We start from the raw sequence: 19028 nt of genomic DNA on the forward strand, positions 1-19028 counted from the left end.
CCAGACGTTATAGAAATGAATAATGGTGCCTCATCACGAGTGAGCAATACAAACAACAGTAAACAATAGAGGCTGGCTAGCTAGGTCATCTGGTGTTTCCTTGGATGTTAGAGAAATGAATAATGGTGCTCCATCACGAGTGAGCAATACAAACAACAGTAAACAACAGAGGCTGGCTAGCTAGGTCATCTGGTGTTTCCCCAGCCGTTAGAGAAATGAATAATGGTGCCTCATCATGAGTGAGTAATACAAACAACAGTAAACAACATAGGCTGGCTAGCTTGGTCATCTGGTGTTTCCTTGGATGTTAGAGAAATGAATAATGGTGCTCCATCACGAGTGAGCAATACAAACAACAGTAAACAACAGAGGCTGGCTAGCTAGGTCATCTGGGGTTTCCCCAGCCGTTAGAGAAATGAATAATTGTGCTCCATCACGAGTGAGTAATACAAACACCAGTAAACAACAGAGGCTGGCTAGCTTGGTCATCTGGGGTTTCCCCAGCCGTTAGAGAAATGAATAATTGTGCTCCATCACGAGTGAGTAATACAAACAACAGTAAACAACAGAGGCTGGCTAGCTTGGTCATCTGGTGTTTCCCCGGACGTTAGAGAAACTACTGGCGGTAAAGGAGATATGACACCACTGGCAGGCGACCAAATGAAACGCACCGTTAACTTGAACAACATGACGGATTTCTCTGGTTTTGAACATTGTTGGAACATTTGGGATAATGCAAGTACACAACTCAACAACAAATAGAACATAGTCATTTTAGACATTTTAATGCAGAAATATTATATATTATGACTTTAATATGGAACAGCATGGAGAATGGGATATGTAAAGATGTCTGTATGCAACAGTTTACATGTAGAATTGCGTTGTGTGTTCAAGTACAAATCTTTTTAACACAAAAATACCATTTGGGTTTATTTTTTCAACTGTAATTCTATACTTTTGCAAATAATGACATACAAGTATAAAAATAAAACTACAACTTTTTGTACACTGGTGTCTGTTTTATGGTTCTGTTTTTAACAACACACTTCTCTGCTCGCAGAGACACTACAGACACCACAGTAAAATGACGTCAGTTGCAGGTGTGATGAGATGATATTACATGTTAGTAAACTGGCCATGGATCCCCCCCCTTTATCCCCATTTGTATCCGGCCAATAACCTCAGTCTTCCGAGCCATCCCGGTCTCTACTCCACCCCCTCTGCTGATCCGGGGAGGGCTGCAGACTACCACATGTCTCCTCCGATACATGTGGAGTCACCGGTAACACGAGGACTCGAACCGCCGATCCCTGTGTTGGTAGGGCAACAGAATAGACCACCACACCACTCGAACGCCCTTTAAATTAATTTTTTCAGTCGTTTTTAAAGATGCAACATTATTTTATTTGTCCACAGGGAATTTGTCTTGGACATAAAGGCTTGATGTGAAGTTATTTACTGAATGATGGAGATCGTCACTCAGAAATTACTTTGTGCAATTAAAAGTTGTACAATTATGTTTAGTCATTGTGTGTACCTTTCAGCCCATGCTTGTACCCTTGTACCCATCATCACATTATCATAGGAAAGAAGATATTCTCACACTTACATCTCCTGCAAATGAGATGAAATAAGACCTGGAGCTGTTGATGGAGAAGTTATTGTACAATTCCTGCTCAAACATGGTCTTCCCTTCCTGACACAGAGAGAGAGAGAAAGAGAGAAAGAGAGAGAGAGAGAGAGAGAGAGAGAGAGAGAGAGAATTTTACTGCGGCTCTTTATTTAACAACGGACACACTCAGCTGAAAGTCACGGTCACTAGTTAAATCAAAATCCCTACAAGCCTTGTTCCTGCAGTCAGTCTCCAGCTCACACAAGCTTGCTGGGGGTGTAGTCCTATCACATTGTGGCTCATTTGTAAATAGTCTCTCAGAGCCAATCGAGGACCCTTCTATTTCACCCCCCCCCCCCCAGGTGGGTCTCGCCTACATTAGTGAACCCTTTACTGGTTGTATTTGAGACAATTTTGATGAGAATTGGTAATTGTTATTGGGTGAAAAAAATATATCTCCCACTATTAATCGACTACTCCACTACTTTTTGGGAGTAGTTGATGACTACTAAAATGTTGTGAATGCCCTAATACACAGTACACTATACATATTACTACAGAGTACACTGTACACTATACATATCACTATATATCGACAGTACACTGTACTTACTGTATATTCTTATGCTAGCTTTGCCTCTGCTAGCTTTGCTGGTTAACAGGTCTCCACCATTGCTTCTATATGGTGTGATATACACCAGTCAGCCAAAACATTAAAACGACTGACAGGAAAGTGAATAACATTGAATATCTTATTATATTAGTACCTGTCAAGGGTGGGATATATTATGCAGCAAGAGAACAATTCTTGAAGTTGATATGTTGGAAGCAGGAAAAATGGGTAAGCGTAAGGATCTGAGCAACTTTGACAAGGGCCAAATTGTGATGGCTAGACGACTGGGTCAGAGACTCTCCAAAACGGCAGGTTTTGTGGGCAGTTGTCAGTAGCTACCAAAAGTAGTCCAATGAAGGACAACAGGTGAACCAGCAACTGGATGATGGCTGCCCAAGTCTCATTGATGTGCGTGGGGAGCGAAGGCTAGCCCATCTGGTCCGGTCCCACAGAAGAGCTACCTTAGCTCAAATTGCTGAAAAAGTTAATGCTGGCTATGACAGACAGGTGTCAGAACACAATGCATTGCAACTTGCTGCATAGCAGCAGACCGGTAACAGTGCCCATGATGACCCCTGTCTACTGCCGAAAGCACCTAAAGTGAGCATCAGAACTGGACCATGGAGCAATGGAAGAAGGTGGCCTAGTCTGATGAATCACATTTTCTTTGATGGCCGGGTGTGTGTGCATCATTTACCTGAAGAAATGATGGCACCAGGATGCACTATGGGAAGAAGGCAAGCTGGTGGAGGCAGTGTGATGCTCTGGGCAATGTTCTGCTGGGAAACCTTGGGTCCTGGCATTCATGTGGATGTTATTTTGACACATATCACCCACCTAAACATTACTGCAGACCAACTACCTCATGGTAAGCATATTCCCTGATGGCAGCAGCCTCTTTCGACAGGATAATGTGCCCTGCCACACTGCAAAAACTGTTCAGGAATGGTTTGAGGAACATGACAAAGAGTTGAAGGTATTGCTTTGTCCTCCAAATTCCCCAGATCTCAATCCGATTGAGCATCTGTGGGGTGTGCTGGAAAAACAATTCCAATCCATGGAGGTCCCACCTCGCACCTTACAGGACTTAAAGGATCTGCTGACGTCTCTGTACCAGATACCAGATGACACCTTCAGGGGCCTTGTGGAGTCCATTCCTCGATGGGTCATAGCTGTTTTGGTGGCACGAGGGGGACCTACAATATTAGGCAGGTGGTTTTCATGCTTTGGCTGATCGGTACAAGTATAGGGGCTGGAAGCATCATACTGCACACTGTAACAGATCTTCCCAGAAAGTATTGAGCATGCATCAGGACATGTAACAGATCTTGCGGCGTCCATCTCACCCGGTCAACCACTCACCTTTATGTCAAACACCCTGATGAAGTAAGACCTCTGGGGGTTGTCTTTGATCAGACAGGCAACTCCACAGCACCTCTTCACCCATGTGAAGCTCCTGTCTGCCCCATACACCTGCACCACTGCAGAGCACAGCGTCTGGAGGAGGACATTCAAACCATGTTAACTTTCACCTGCCGGGTTGCAACCAATGTCACGTCCCACTTCCTGCAGCACCCCGCCCTACATTTATACAAACTCACTCCTAAACACCAGCCAGTACAACCGCAGTCTTACACTGGTAGCCTCTGAGCTGCTGGAGGGGATAAATTGATTGTTGGGTGCCTTGCTGAAAGGTAAATGAGATGTAAAGGGAAGGGAGAACGTAATTAATTCACATTAGCCATTCAAATATATTCAGACCACCTGGGACTCTAACTGGAGACCTTGCAGTCACAAACCCTATGGTACAACAGCACAGAGAAGCTTGATCTCTGTCATGTTTAATGAGTTTCACTTAAAAGGTTTAACTTTATGAAGGTCAATGTTCAGCTCGGTCATTATCAGGTTCTATTTAGCGTCCTTATTAAATACCACAAATCACCTCATCCAGGAGGGAGAACCAAGCAGGGGAGAAACTGCCTTCATCTTAAGGACTTATACTTCACTGATTTATACCGAACTGAAAGAAGAGCTTCTGATTCCAGCTGCAGGCAGAAAGGAGCAGGTAACATGACTAGGCAGGTTTTGGTCTGAACCACTGCATAAAGAAGGAAAAAGTCTCTCAGGATCATCTGCTGTACAACCTGCAACCCAGACAAGCAGATTCATCTGTACTGGTCTTGATGGACTTAATTCATAAAACCACAAAACCATAAAATATTTATGAGATGGGTTTGAACATTTCAAAACTAGTATTCTGCTTATATTATTAGCATCATCAACTTGAGGAATGCCACAAACAGACCAATAACATAGTCGTACATTTAACATCTACTTACATGATAACTGAGGGTTCATGTTTGCTAAATGAAGCAAGAAAGTTAACCGTGCCAGTGTACTGCATTTCAGCCCTACCCTGCTTTATATTCATAGTTATACACGTTCACAACTGGGACTCACCAGTATGACCACAGTCCTCTACTGCTGGTCACTGGGAGCTGACCGTGATAGAGCACAGGACTCTGAATGGTGATGGCTTCTGTCAGACTAGCATGTTCTTCAGTGCGGAACCAGCAGGAAGAGTAAATTACTTGTGTCTTCCTTCCTGTGCTGTGATTTATTACCACCGGTCAGACAATAGCAGGGAACACTTTTCCCTCTGAGATTACCTCCAATCAAAACACGGCAAAGGTCAAAGTTCAGGCCTTTAAAAGCCTCAGTCAGCTGTAAATTCTGACTGAGTGCAAGATGCAAGAACCAACAGTCTACAGACATTCAAACGTTACACACACTGCATTTTCTGCCATGTTACGGTCACTTGATGCCTTCAGACTGAGGAGGAGAACTCAGTGGTGAGAGGAGCTGCATCATACTTCACTTCTGCTGCATTTGAATCCAACTAACTTTGGGGGGGTCGATCGATTTTAGATCCAAGGATGTTATACTGCTGGTTTCTGGGTTGAAATCAACTGCACTGAGGAATTTAAGATATGTGAACAAACGTGATAAACCAAACCTGAATTACGTCTGGCCAATAATTCAATACCATCTTATCATCTTTCATTGGTAGTATACTGGGATGAAATTCAGATATCGTCAAACTATGACACTACCATGAATTGTATCGTCGAAATTAATGACAAAAATATATGGCCTATAATACCTCACAAAATGAGGTGTGGAATATTTTAGGGTGTATTATTTGAAAACTACTTTTAGTTTGATAGTACACTACATTACCAAACAGATCAATGTGATAAACCTCAGCTGCAAGCTTACACATGGTATTCCCACATAAGTCCGAAGATATCGCAATGTGCAAAACTGCCTGTGATTGGGACATTTTCCATTTCGCCCTGCACTATTTACATGGCTATTTGTATTGACATGGCTATTTCTAAATGCTGTGACGACATCAGTCCACAGTACTGTACTGAAAGCCCTGAAAGGTGTGGTGTTCTCCACCAGGCACAGCACATGAAAGCTGGGTGTGTTCTGGGAGCTTTGCAAGTGGTCCTGCTAGTATTTGTTCCTATGAAGATGCTCCATGTCCGCCTAAATCACAGCAGGCCTGAGTCAAACTGAGTGTGAAGGGTCTGCAGTGCGACAGACAGAAGCAGGCTGCCCAGTTCCACACGTCCCAGTCCAGCTGTGCTGTCAGCAGCTGAGCTGGACCGTCTGGACGCGGAAAGACATCATCTTTACCACTTAAATACACCATGATTGCATCTTCATGCTAAGCTAATTATTCTGGACAGGGACGAAATGGTGAGAACATTTCTTAGCCAGGGACAAGTCCAGATCAGTGTGCAGAGAAGCCTGCAGAGAAGCCTGCAGAGGAGTCAGCCGTTTTCCTGAGGAAGATGGGCAGGAGCCACATGGTTCCTATAGGAATAACGGTTGGAACGCAATTCCCAGCGAAGCTAGATCAGAGGTGAACTCGGATGACTGTAGCAGCTCCTGCTGGACTACTTACGATGCATTTCCTCCCCAGGTAGCTGACCAGACACTCGTTCTCCTGAGGCGTCAGAAGGATGGAGCCAACATTTGCAGCCCTCCGGGCCGGATGATGGTTGTTCATTTCACCAACCTGCCCCACTGTTCCCAGTAAACCGACTGTATGTATCCCAGATGAGGGATATTACATCACGTCCATGCAGACTTTGGTCTCCGTGGCCTAGAGCCGGATCACCTCATGCGTCCGGAGGCTCCGCAGGCACAGCAGAATAGTTGTTTTCCTGAAGCTGAGAAACCAGCTTCACTTCTCCAGCCGGGACGCAGCACACAGAATCCAGATCCCTGCAGATCCCTGCAGATCCCTGCAGATCCCCGCAGATCCCCGCAGACAGCAAAGGCTGAAGTTTGACTGAGGAGCTGCAGCTGCACAAGCGGTGCACCCGTCCAACATGGCAGCAGCAAGACGAACCACAGGGACACAAACGGAGGGGAGTTTAAACCAAAAACCAACCAACAAAAATAAAATCCTCTCCTGGGGAAAATACAGACAGTAACAATTCAGTAAGTACTTTAAACTAACGGGAAAATACTTCACTTCAACCTTTCTCTTGTCTGGCTGGTTATAAACTGTCCGAATATAGGAGTGATCCCAATTTAAGGAAATGGTACGGTCCGGGAGGATGCAGCAGGCGGGGGGTGGGGGGTGGAGGGAGGGAACGGGTATTGTGGTGACGTCAGGTAGAGGGCGGGGCCATATGGTGTCAGATTATTAATCACAAAATATCTATCTGTCTGTCTATTGATTGATGAAAATGCTGTTTGAAAAACAGGGAGGTTGTTGAATCTTCTCGTGTGTGATGTTCAGCACTGCTGTAGGGATGGATTAATGATGATACTGGTATCAATATCATCACTGTAATAATGATATTGATATCAATAAGTCACGTGCTCCCTCATATCTGTATATCACAATTTTCATTTGCTTGTGGCGTAAAAAAATCACTGATACACAATCATGTACTTGATGTGAAACTCTGCAACCCAAGACTATCAATTTATTTCCACTTTAGGATATGAGATTATATCACAGCATGATGAGAAATATGAGATTATATCACAGCATGATGAGAAATATGAGATTATATCACAGTATAACGGAATGTGAGATTATATCACAGCATGATGATGAATATGAGATTATATCACAGCATTATGATGAATATTAGATTATATCACAACATGATGAGAAACATGAGATTATATCACATCATAATGGAATATGAGATTATATCACAGCATGATGAGGAATATTAGATTATATAAGTATTTTGATGAATATGATATTATATCACAACATGATGAGAAATATGAGATTATATCACAGCAGCATGATGAGGAATATGAGATTATATCACACCATGATGATGAATACAATTATATCACAGTATAATGGAATATGATATTATATCACAGCATGATGATAAATGAGATTATATCACAGCATTATTATGAATATTAGATTATATCACAATATGATGAGGAATATTAGATTATATCACAGCATGATGAGAAATATGAGATTATATCACAGCATAACGGAATATGAGATTATATCACAGCATGATGAGGAATTTTAGATTATATCAGTATTATGATGAATATTAGATTATATCACAGCATGATGAGGAATATGAGATTATATCAATATTTTTATGAATAGTAGATTATATCACAGCATGATGATGAATATTAGATTATATCAGTATTATGATGAATATTAGATCATATCAAAGCATTATGATGAATACTAGATTATATCAGTATTATGATAAATATTAGATTATATCAGCATTATGAGGAATATTAGATTATATCACAGTATTATGATGAATATTAGATTATATCACAGCATGATGAGGAATATTAGTTTATATCACGGCATGATGATAAATATTAGATTATCACAGTATTATGATGAATATTAGATTATATTACAGCATTATGAGCAATATTAGATTATATCACAGCATGATGAATATTGGATTATATCACAGCATGATGAGGAATATTAGATTATATCACAGCATGATGAGGAATATTAGATTATATCACAGCACGATGATGAATATTAGATTATCACAGTATTATGATGAATATTAGATTATATCACAGCATGATGATGAATATAAGATTATCACAGTATTATGGTGAATATTAGATTATATGACAGCATTATGATGAATATTAGATTATATCACAGCATGATGAATATTGGATTATATCACAGCATTATGATGAATATTGGATTATATCACAGCATTATGATGAATAGTAGATTATATCACAGCATTATGATGAATACTAGATTATATCAGTATTATGATAAATATTAGATTATATCAGTATTATGATAAATATTAGATTATATCAGCATGATGATGAATACTAGATTATATCACAGCATTATGATGAATATTAAATTATATCACAGTATTATGATGAATATTAGATTAAATCACAGTATTGTGATGAATATTAGATTATATCACAGTATTATGGTGAATATTAGATTGTATCACAGCATTATGATGAATTAGATATCACAGCATGATGAATATTAGATTATATCACAGTATTGTGATGAATATTAGATTATATCACAGTATTATGATGAATATTAGATTATATCACAGTATTGTGATGAATATTAGATTATATCACAGTATTGTGATGAATATTCCCCCCAAACAACACCTGACTGACTCACGAGTTCAACAGGTTCTTGTCATTGCATTTGGGTGGTTGTTACGACCCTCGGTCGGGAGAGGGAGCAACAATTAGTGTACTGGGTAACAGTGAGGTGAGGGTGCAACACAGTGAGACATAAACGTTTTGATATAATAAAATAAATATATTTATTGACACCATGACAGGACAAGGGGAACCGAGCAGTTGCCAAAACAATAAGCCACTAACAAAAGTACCCCCCCTTGACAGTGCTGAAAAGCACCAAACCTAAAGACAAAAAGTGGCAACCGCTCCTAACCTAGTGTGTCTAACAGAGGTAAGCTACGTCATGGGGTGTTTGCCCATGACGTAGCTTACCTTGATCCCCTTGCCCAAAAGAACTAAACAACTAAACGCTAAACACAACTCAAAAGTCGAAAATGCAAACAACCGAAAACGGGCCAGACATTACAAACACAAAGTAGCTACAGAGACAAAGACAACATCAACACAAAGTAGCCACAGAGACAAAGACAACATCAACACAAAGTAGCCACAGAGACAAAGACAACATCAACACAAAGTAGCCACAGAGACAAAGACAACATCAACACAACGTAGACACAGAGACAAAGACAACATCAACACAAAGTAGCCACAGAGACAAAGACAACATCAACACAAAGTAGCCACAGAGACAAAGACAACATCAACACAAAGTAGCCACAGAGACAAAGACAACATCAACACAAAGTAGCCACAGAGACAAAGACAACATCAACACAACGTAGACACAGAGACAAAGACAACATCAACACAAAGTAGCCACAGAGACAAAGACAGCATCAACACAACGTAGACTCAGAGACAAAGACAACATCAACACAAAGTAGCCACAGAGACAAAGACAACATCAACACAAAGTAGCCACAGAGACAAAGACAACATCAACACAAAGTAGCCACAGAGACAAAGACAACATCAACACAACGTAGACACAGAGACAAAGATAACATCAACACAAAGTAGCCACAGAGACAAAGACAACATCAACACAAAGTAGCCACAGAGACAAAGACAACATCAACACAAAGTAGCCACAGAGACAAAGACAACATCAACACAACGTAGACACAGAGACAAAGACAACATCAACACAAAGTAGCCACAGAGACAAAGACAACATCAACACAAAGTAGCCACAGAGACAAAGACAACATCAACACAAAGTAGCCACAGAGACAAAGACAACATCAACACAAAGTAGCCACAGAGACAAAGACAACATCAACACAACGTAGACACAGAGACAAAGACAACATCAACACAAAGTAGCCACAGAGACAAAGACAGCATCAACACAACGTAGACTCAGAGACAAAGACAACATCAACACAAAGTAGCCACAGAGACAAAGACAACATCAACACAAAGTAGCCACAGAGACAAAGACAACATCAACACAAAGTAGCCACAGAGACAAAGACAACATCAACACAACGTAGACACAGAGACAAAGACAACATCAACACAAAGTAGCCACAGAGACAAAGACAGCATCAACACAACGTAGACTCAGAGACAAAGACAACATCAACACAAAGTAGCCACAGAGACAAAGACAACATCAACACAAAGTAGACACAGAGACAAAGACAACATCAACACAAAGTAGCCACAGAGACAAAGACAACATCAACACAAAGTAGCCACAGAGACAAAGACAAAATCAACACAAAGTAGCAACAGAGACAAAGACAACATCAACACAAAGTAGCCACAGAGACAAAGACAACATCAACACAACGTAGACACAGAGACAAAGATAACATCAACACAAAGTAGCCACAGAGACAAAGACAACATCAACACAAAGTAGCCACAGAGACAAAGACAACATCAACACAAAGTAGCCACAGAGACAAAGACAACATCGACACAAAGTAGCCACAGAGACAAAGACAACATCGACACAAAGTAGCCACAGAGACAAAGACAACATCGACACAAAGTAGCCACAGAGACAAAGACAACATCGACACAAAGTAGCCACAGAGACAAAGACAACATCGACACAAAGTAGCCACAGAGACAAAGACAACATCGACACAAAGTAGCCACAGAGACAAAGACAACATCGACACAACGTAGACACAGAGACAAAGACACACAAAGTAGCCACAGAGACAAAGACAACATCGACACAAAGTAGCCACAGAGACAAAGACAACATCGACACAAAGTAGCTACAGAGACAGAGACAACATCGACACAAAGTAGCTACAGAGACAAAGACAACATCGACACAAAGTAGCCACAGAGACAAAGACAACATCGACACAAAGTAGCCACGGAGACAAAGACAACATCGACACAAAGTAGCCACGGAGACAAAGACAACATCGACACAAAGTAGCCACGGAGACAAAGACAACATCGACACAAAGTAGCCACGGAGACAAAGACAACATCGACACAACGTAGACACGGAGACAAAGACAACATCGACACAAAGTAGCCACGGAGACAGAGACAACATCGACACAAAGTAGCCACGGAGACAGAGACAACATCGACACAAAGTAGCCACGGAGACAGAGACAACATCGACACAAAGTAGCCACGGAGACAGAGACAACATCGACACAACGTAGACACGGAGACAAAGACAACATCGACACAAAGTAGCCACGGAGACAAAGACAACATCGACACAACGTAGCCACGGAGACAAAGACAACATCGACACAAAGTAGCCACGGAGACAAAGACAACATCGACACAAAGTAGCCACGGAGACAAAGACAACATCGACACAAAGTAGCCACGGAGACAAAGACAACATCGACACAACGTAGCCACGGAGACAAAGACAACATCGACACAACGTAGCCACGGAGACAAAGACAACATCGACACAACGTAGCCACGGAGACAAAGACAACATCGACACAACGTAGCCACGGAGACAGAGACAACATCGACACAACGTAGCCACGGAGACAAAGACAACATCGACACAAAGTAGCCACGGAGACAGAGACAACATCGACACAAAGTAGCCACGGAGACAAAGACAACATCGACACAAAGTAGCCACGGAGACAGAGACAACATCGACACAAAGTAGCCACGGAGACAGAGACAACATCGACACAAAGTAGCCACGGAGACAGAGACAACATCGACACAAAGTAGCCACGGAGACAGAGACAACATCGACACAAAGTAGCCACGGAGACAGAGACAACATCGACACAAAGTAGCCACGGAGACAGAGACAACATCGACACAAAGTAGCCACGGAGACAGAGACAACATCGACACAAAGTAGCCACGGAGACAGAGACAACATCGACACAAAGTAGCCACGGAGACAGAGACAACATCGACACAACGTAGACACGGAGACAGAGACAACATCGACACAACGTAGCCACGGAGACAGAGACAACATCGACACAACGTAGCCACGGAGACAGAGACAACATCGACACAAAGTAGCCACGGAGACAGAGACAACATCGACACAAAGTAGCCACGGAGACAGAGACAACATCGACACAAAGTAGCCACGGAGACAGAGACAACATCGACACAAAGTAGCCACGGAGACAAAGACAACATCAACACAAAGTAGCCACGGAGACAAAGACAACATCAACACAAAGTAGCCACGGAGACAAAGACAACATCAACACAAAGTAGCCACGGAGACAAAGACAACATCAACACAAAGTAGCCACGGAGACAAAGACAACATCAGCACAAAGTAGCCACGGAGACAAAGACAACATCAACACAAAGTAGCCACGGAGACAAAGACAACATCAACACAAAGTAGCCACGGAGACAAAGACAACATCAACACAAAGTAGCCACGGAGACAAAGACAACATCAACACAAAGTAGCCACGGAGACAAAGACAACATCAACACAAAGTAGCCACGGAGACAAAGACAACATCAACACAAAGTAGCCACGGAGACAAAGACAACATCAACACAAAGTAGCCACGGAGACAAAGACAACATCAACACAAAGTAGCCACAGAGACAAAGACAACATCAACACAAAGTAGCCACAGAGACAAAGACAACATCAACACAAAGTAGCCACAGAGACAAAGACAACATCAACACAAAGTAGCCACAGAGACAAAGACAACATCAACACAAAGTAGCCACAGAGACAAAGACAACATCAACACAAAGTAGCTACACCACACTAACTACAGTCACACACAAACTAAACTAGCTTGCCGGGGAAGTGAGGACATGTGGGGGTTTAGACAGGAGACTGCACAGCTGATTGCAACTGGATGATTTGTTGACCGGTTGCTGAGGTGACGAGGAGCACCGGGCAGACACCTGAACGCAGAGTCAGAGTTAAATACAAAAAGGCAACACAACACAACTATACGGACACACACACACCCGTGGCTGTAACAGTGGTATTTTTAAAGAATGTTGTTGTTGTTTGGGCAAAACTTGACTTCATCTTCCTCTGAGATTAAGGTCTCATTGATCCTCTCTCCAGCCATCCCAATAAGCAAAGGACCAGAGAAGAAGAGGTGGACAGATGGACGGAGAAGAGAAGAGATGGTGTCCTACAGTCACCACCTGCTGCTGGGATAAAGCTGACGGATCAGCATTAACTGTTAATCTGCAGCCTCAGCTGCTCCTACAGCCAACTTTAACAATACCACGTTTCACACCACACCCACCACACCACAGGTCCAGACCTCACCCACCACACCACAGGTCCAGACCTCACCAGAGTTTCCAGACCTGACCAGAGTTTTATACAAGACCGACCACACCACAGGTCCAGACCCCACCGACCACACCACACCCACCACACCACAGGTCCAGACCTCACCCACCACACCACAGGTCCAGACCTCACCGACCACACCACACCCACCACACCACAGGTCCAGACCTCACCCACCACACCACAGGTCCAGACCTCACCGACCACACCACAGGTCCAGACCTCACCAGAGTTTCCAGACCTGACCAGAGTTTTATACAAGACCGACCACACCACAGGTCCAGACCTCACCGACCACACCACACCCACCACACCACAGGTCCAGACCTCACCGACCACACCACAGGTCCAGACCTCACCGACCACACCACACCCACCACACCACAGGTCCAGACCTCACCGACCACACCACAGGTCCAGACCTCACCGACCACACCACACCCACCACACCACAGGTCCAGACCTCACCAGAGTTTCCAGACCTGACCAGAGTTTTACACAGGTTTTACACGTAAATATTAAAACGTAAGAAAATTTTTTTTACAATTAAATAATTCCATTACAAATGTTTGACATTTGTTGTTTTCGTGGAGGCGTCTGCTACTGATCTACTGCAGTGACAAGAAAATCTACATAATATTAAACCAATCTACATATTGTTAAACCAATCCACATAATATTAAACCAATCTACATATTGTTAAACCAATCCACATAGTGTTAAACCAGCCAAGCAACCATCATTTGAGGAAATCTATCCATCCAAACTGAACACAGCTGGTAAAACACAGCAGACATCAGTCTGTGGGAACAAACTGCTGCTGTGGACCAAGTCCACATTCACAAACATGAAGAAAAAACCCCAACTCAACCAGGTGTTGGTGTGGGCATCAGGAAATCTTTCTGTCAACCCGACCATGACTACAACCCTGACCCTGACTCTGACCCCGACCATGACTATAATCCTGACCCCGACTCCAATCATAACTATAACCCTGACCCTGACCCCAACCATGACCTCGACCCCAACCCAGACCCTGACCCCGACCATGACTACAACCCTGACCCTGACCCCAACGCAGACTTTATTGCCAACATGAATGTAATTGGTTAATTGATGTGTCAGTCTAAGGACATCATGTCACATGTTGACATGAGAACATATCTGACTTGCAGAAATCAGCAGAAGTCAGACTGTATTTTTCATTATTTCACTGACTCTTTCAGATCTGAATCATTGTGATTTGCTGTGAGTTTGTCTATACGAGGAATCTGACATGCTGAGTTGCTCGAACTGATTAAATTAAACAAAGCTAAGAAAATGCAATCAAGTATAAAATGTAAAAACAGATGGTATAAAATAACGGCGTGCTCTATCGAAGGCTGTGAGCTCTTCATCACAACAAAACGTGTGATGAGGGAACGAGACAAACAATTAAAGGTCGTATGATCACAAACATGAACATCAAACCCAAGTGTGTAGGTTGTGTGTGCACAACACTCCATCCACAAGTCTCAGCAGCACACATAAAGCCCGGGGTTCCAGGTGGGACGGGACTTTTCCCTTGCCTGTAGAGCAGTGGTGTCCAACCCTGCTACTGGAGCGGTACCATCCTGCCGTTTTTCACTCCAACCCTAATTTAACACACCTGATTCTACTGACCAAGACCTTGATTAATAGAATCAGATGTGTTAAATCAGGGTTGGAGTGAAAACCAGCAGGAGGGTAGCTCTCCAGGAGCAGGGTTTGGCACCACTGCTGTGCAGGTTTTTCGCTGTTTTTACAGGAGAGACGTCCCCTAGAGGAATGTGTGTTCATAGGCTCTATAACACGCCTGTGTTGTTGTGGCTGTGATGGGAAGCTGACGTCTTCAGTCCTTCTGCTTGTGTGGTGACGGCCAGATGATCCAGACGGTTTCTGTGGTGCTGATGACCAAGACTGTTTCTGTGGTGCTGATGACCAAGACTGTTTCTGTGGTGCTGATGACCAAGACTGTTTCTGTGGTGCTGATGATCCAGACGGTTTCTGTGGTGCTGATGACCAAGACTGTTTCTGTGGTGCTGATGACCAAGACTGTTTCTGTGGTGCTGATGATCCAGACGGTTTCTGTGGTGCTGATGACCAAGACTGTTTCTGTGGTGCTGATGACCAAGACTGTTTCTGTGGTGCTGATGATCCAGACGGTTTCTGTGGTGCTGATGACCAAGACTGTTTCTGTGGTGCTGATGATCCAGACTGTTTCTGTGGTGCTGATGACCAAGACTGTTTCTGTGGTGCTGATGACCAAGACTGTTTCTGTGGTGCTGATGACCAAGACTGTTTCTGTGGTGCTGATGATCCAGACGGTTTCTGTGGTGCTGATGACCAAGACTGTTTCTGTGGTGCTGATGCGGAACTGACACGTCTCTGCAAGTCAACACACATCCTGTCTTCTCAGCTGTTCTACTGTTATAACGCTGAGATGTTTCACCACACTGCTGAACAACACTACGTCTGAACACATAGGCTGCATGAAAATCATCCGTTAATATTCCTACAACAGGAATATGATCCTGAAGAATGAAATTCACTTATAATCACAAGTTTTAATGTGCACCATAGCTGTATAAATCAAGTATTAATAATTCATAACAGTGATCTGCTGTATGTTGCTAAGCCAGTGTGAGCTCGCAACTATACACTAAAGTAAACTAAAATACACTAAACTACCATAAAACTAAAATAAACTCCCATAAAACTAAACTAAACCTAACGAAAACAAAAACAAAATACAATACAATAAAATAAAATAAACCACACCAAAACGAAACTAAATTAAACCAAACTACTTGGAACACCACTAAACCAGGTTAACCTAAAGAAGACCACACTAACCTAAAATAAACCAAATCAAAGCCATACTGAACCGAAGCGCCACAGCTGACACACGGGACCTGCAGCTTAGCTGGTGAAGAGTGTGCTACAGTATCTAGACAGATAAATAACACAATGCTATAATGTCAACATAACAATACACGACAGGTCAGTAGTTCACACAGATAAACAGAGTAACAGACATGTTAGTTAGTAGGACTAGATGTTACAATCCCTCACACGTCTGCTCTGTAACTGACTAGAGGGGGTCGTTCTCACAGATGACCACTAGATGGCGGTGCAACCCTTACGACACATCAGCAGTTGTGTTCCTCGACGTCACTGGGTGTTTCCACCTTCTACCAAAAGGCGCCCTGTGCCAAGGCAGGCCCCGCAGACTGAGCAGGCCTGCAGAGTCTCATGGCTGGTCTCTAGACCAGGGATGGGCCACTCTGATGACAGAGAGGGCCAGAACTGTTATCCTCACTACCAGAAGGCCACAATAATAACTGCTAATTTAATGAAAACAATAAAATATATATAGCTAACCAACGTTTATTATACCACATTTCTATTTAATGAGCTGAACACAGAAACAGAGTGTCCACATTCCCGAGTGATGTACCATTTTTCCTGAGTGATGTACCATTATTCCAGTGACATACCATTATTCCTGAGTGATATGCCACTATTCCTGAGTGATGTACCATTATTCCTGAGTGATATACCATTACTCCTGAGTGATATACCATTATTCCCTGAATGATATACCATTATTTCTGGCAACAACAGAATAAACGTTCATTAGGTTTGACAGATAAACAGAATTAAACTTCATTAATTCACACAGCAGCATAGCATGACAGTTCAGTAATGTAGACATTTAAATAGCATGACAGTTCAGGTCCTTACACAAATTGCCAAATGGACGGACCTGCAGAGGGTCAAAGCCAATAAACACCAGGCATTTACACCCAAAGATGTCAATTTCCAAAGGGAAGGATATAAGGGTCATTGGGTAAGAACAACTGCCAAGAACCCATGCTCCTTTTTGCATCGAGCTTCTGACTGGGAGATGCAAGTGGACCCGAAGAAGAGGCTTGTCTTACCAGAAGAGGTGGCAATAACTTCACTCCGACCAGACATGGTACTTCTATCCAAGAGCACAAAAACTATCTTAGTAGCCAAACTCACAGTGCCCTGGGAGGACAGGCTAGCCATCTCTCACCAACAGAGGAAAGCCAAGTACCAGGATCTGATTGATGAAGCTCTTGTCAAAGGATGGTACACGACCTTGTTTCCCATCGAAGTCAGCAGCTGTGGTTTGCCAGCAACATCAGTGAGCTATTTCCTGCAGAAGATGGGTTTGGAACCCAGACAACTGAGGCAAGCCATTGGTGAGATAGCTATGGCAGCAGAAACCAGCTCAAGAATGGTTTTGGCTGATGAGAGCCCGCAGTTGGAACCCTTCTGTAGGTGAAGGCTAATTTGATCAGGCGAGGCGTACAGGCTAAGGGGCAAAACACTTGTGACCCTGAGATACCTGCTGAAGATGCAGAAGGGTTCACCACAATGCAAATGCTCTGACCACCCTTCCACCAAGGAATACCATCAAGAGAAGTCACTTGTAACATCCTAAGTAGCTCCTGCAGTCTCTGATTGTAGCAAAGCATCTCTGATGTTTATTTCACTTGACTAGTAAATATCAATGTGACTAGTAAATATCATGTGGCTAGTAAATATCACAGTATGACTAGTAAATATAATGTGACCAGTAAATATCATAATGTGGCTAGTAAATATCATGTGGCTAGTAAATATCATGATGTGACTAGTAAATATCACGTGGCTAGTAAATATCACAATGTGACTAGTAAATATCAATGTGACTAGTAAATATCAAAGTGACTAGTAAATATTATCATGTGACTACTAAATATAGTGACTAGTAAATAGTGTGACTAGTAAATATAATGTGGCTAGTAAATAATCACAGTATGACTAGTAAATATCAATGTGACTAGTAAATATCATGTGACTAGTAAACATCAAAGTGACTATTAAATATCATAGTGTGAATAGTAAATATCATAAAGTGACTAGTAAATATAGTGACTAGTAAATATCAAAGTGACTAGTAAATATCATAGTGTGACAAGTAAATATCAATGTGACTAGTAAATATCATAGTGACTAGTAAATATTATCATATGACTAGTAAATATCAACAGGTGTAACTGAGGGGTACTGATTAAAACAGAGTAAACGAGTCAGACTTGTCCATTTAACAACACAGGAGCCGGACCGGCTGACTGTTTCTGGTGGTGTGTGACTTGTGTCCTCCTGCAGGCAGTTGGAGAGCTTTCAGTCAAATCACAGCAGAGACCATGAGAACAGACTGGCTCACCACCCTGCTTCACCATCTCTCTCTCTCTCTCTCTCTCTCTCTCTCTCTCTCTCTCTCTCTCTCTCTCTCTCTCTCTCTG

At 42.7% G+C, this 19028-nt stretch overlaps 1 protein-coding gene across 1 annotated transcript in view; it reads right to left on the bottom strand.

Moving 5' to 3' along the window:
- wasla (WASP like actin nucleation promoting factor a) overlaps positions 1 to 6554 on the bottom strand; it is a 40715-nt gene extending 34161 nt beyond the window's left edge. Inside the window, exons 1-3 of the mRNA XM_056282016.1 lie at positions 6205 to 6554; positions 3591 to 3725; positions 1613 to 1699 (exon numbers count right to left, since the gene is read on the bottom strand). Coding sequence (XP_056137991.1) covers positions 1613 to 1699; positions 3591 to 3725; positions 6205 to 6309 — 327 coding nt within the window. The 5' untranslated portion in view covers positions 6310 to 6554. The remainder of the gene's footprint in view (positions 1 to 1612; positions 1700 to 3590; positions 3726 to 6204) is intronic.
- Between the last annotated feature and the right edge of the window lie 12474 nt (positions 6555 to 19028).

The sequence above is a fragment of the Lampris incognitus genome, chromosome 6, assembly GCF_029633865.1.
Source record: "Lampris incognitus isolate fLamInc1 chromosome 6, fLamInc1.hap2, whole genome shotgun sequence".
NCBI classification, from domain to species: domain Eukaryota; kingdom Metazoa; phylum Chordata; class Actinopteri; order Lampriformes; family Lampridae; genus Lampris; species Lampris incognitus.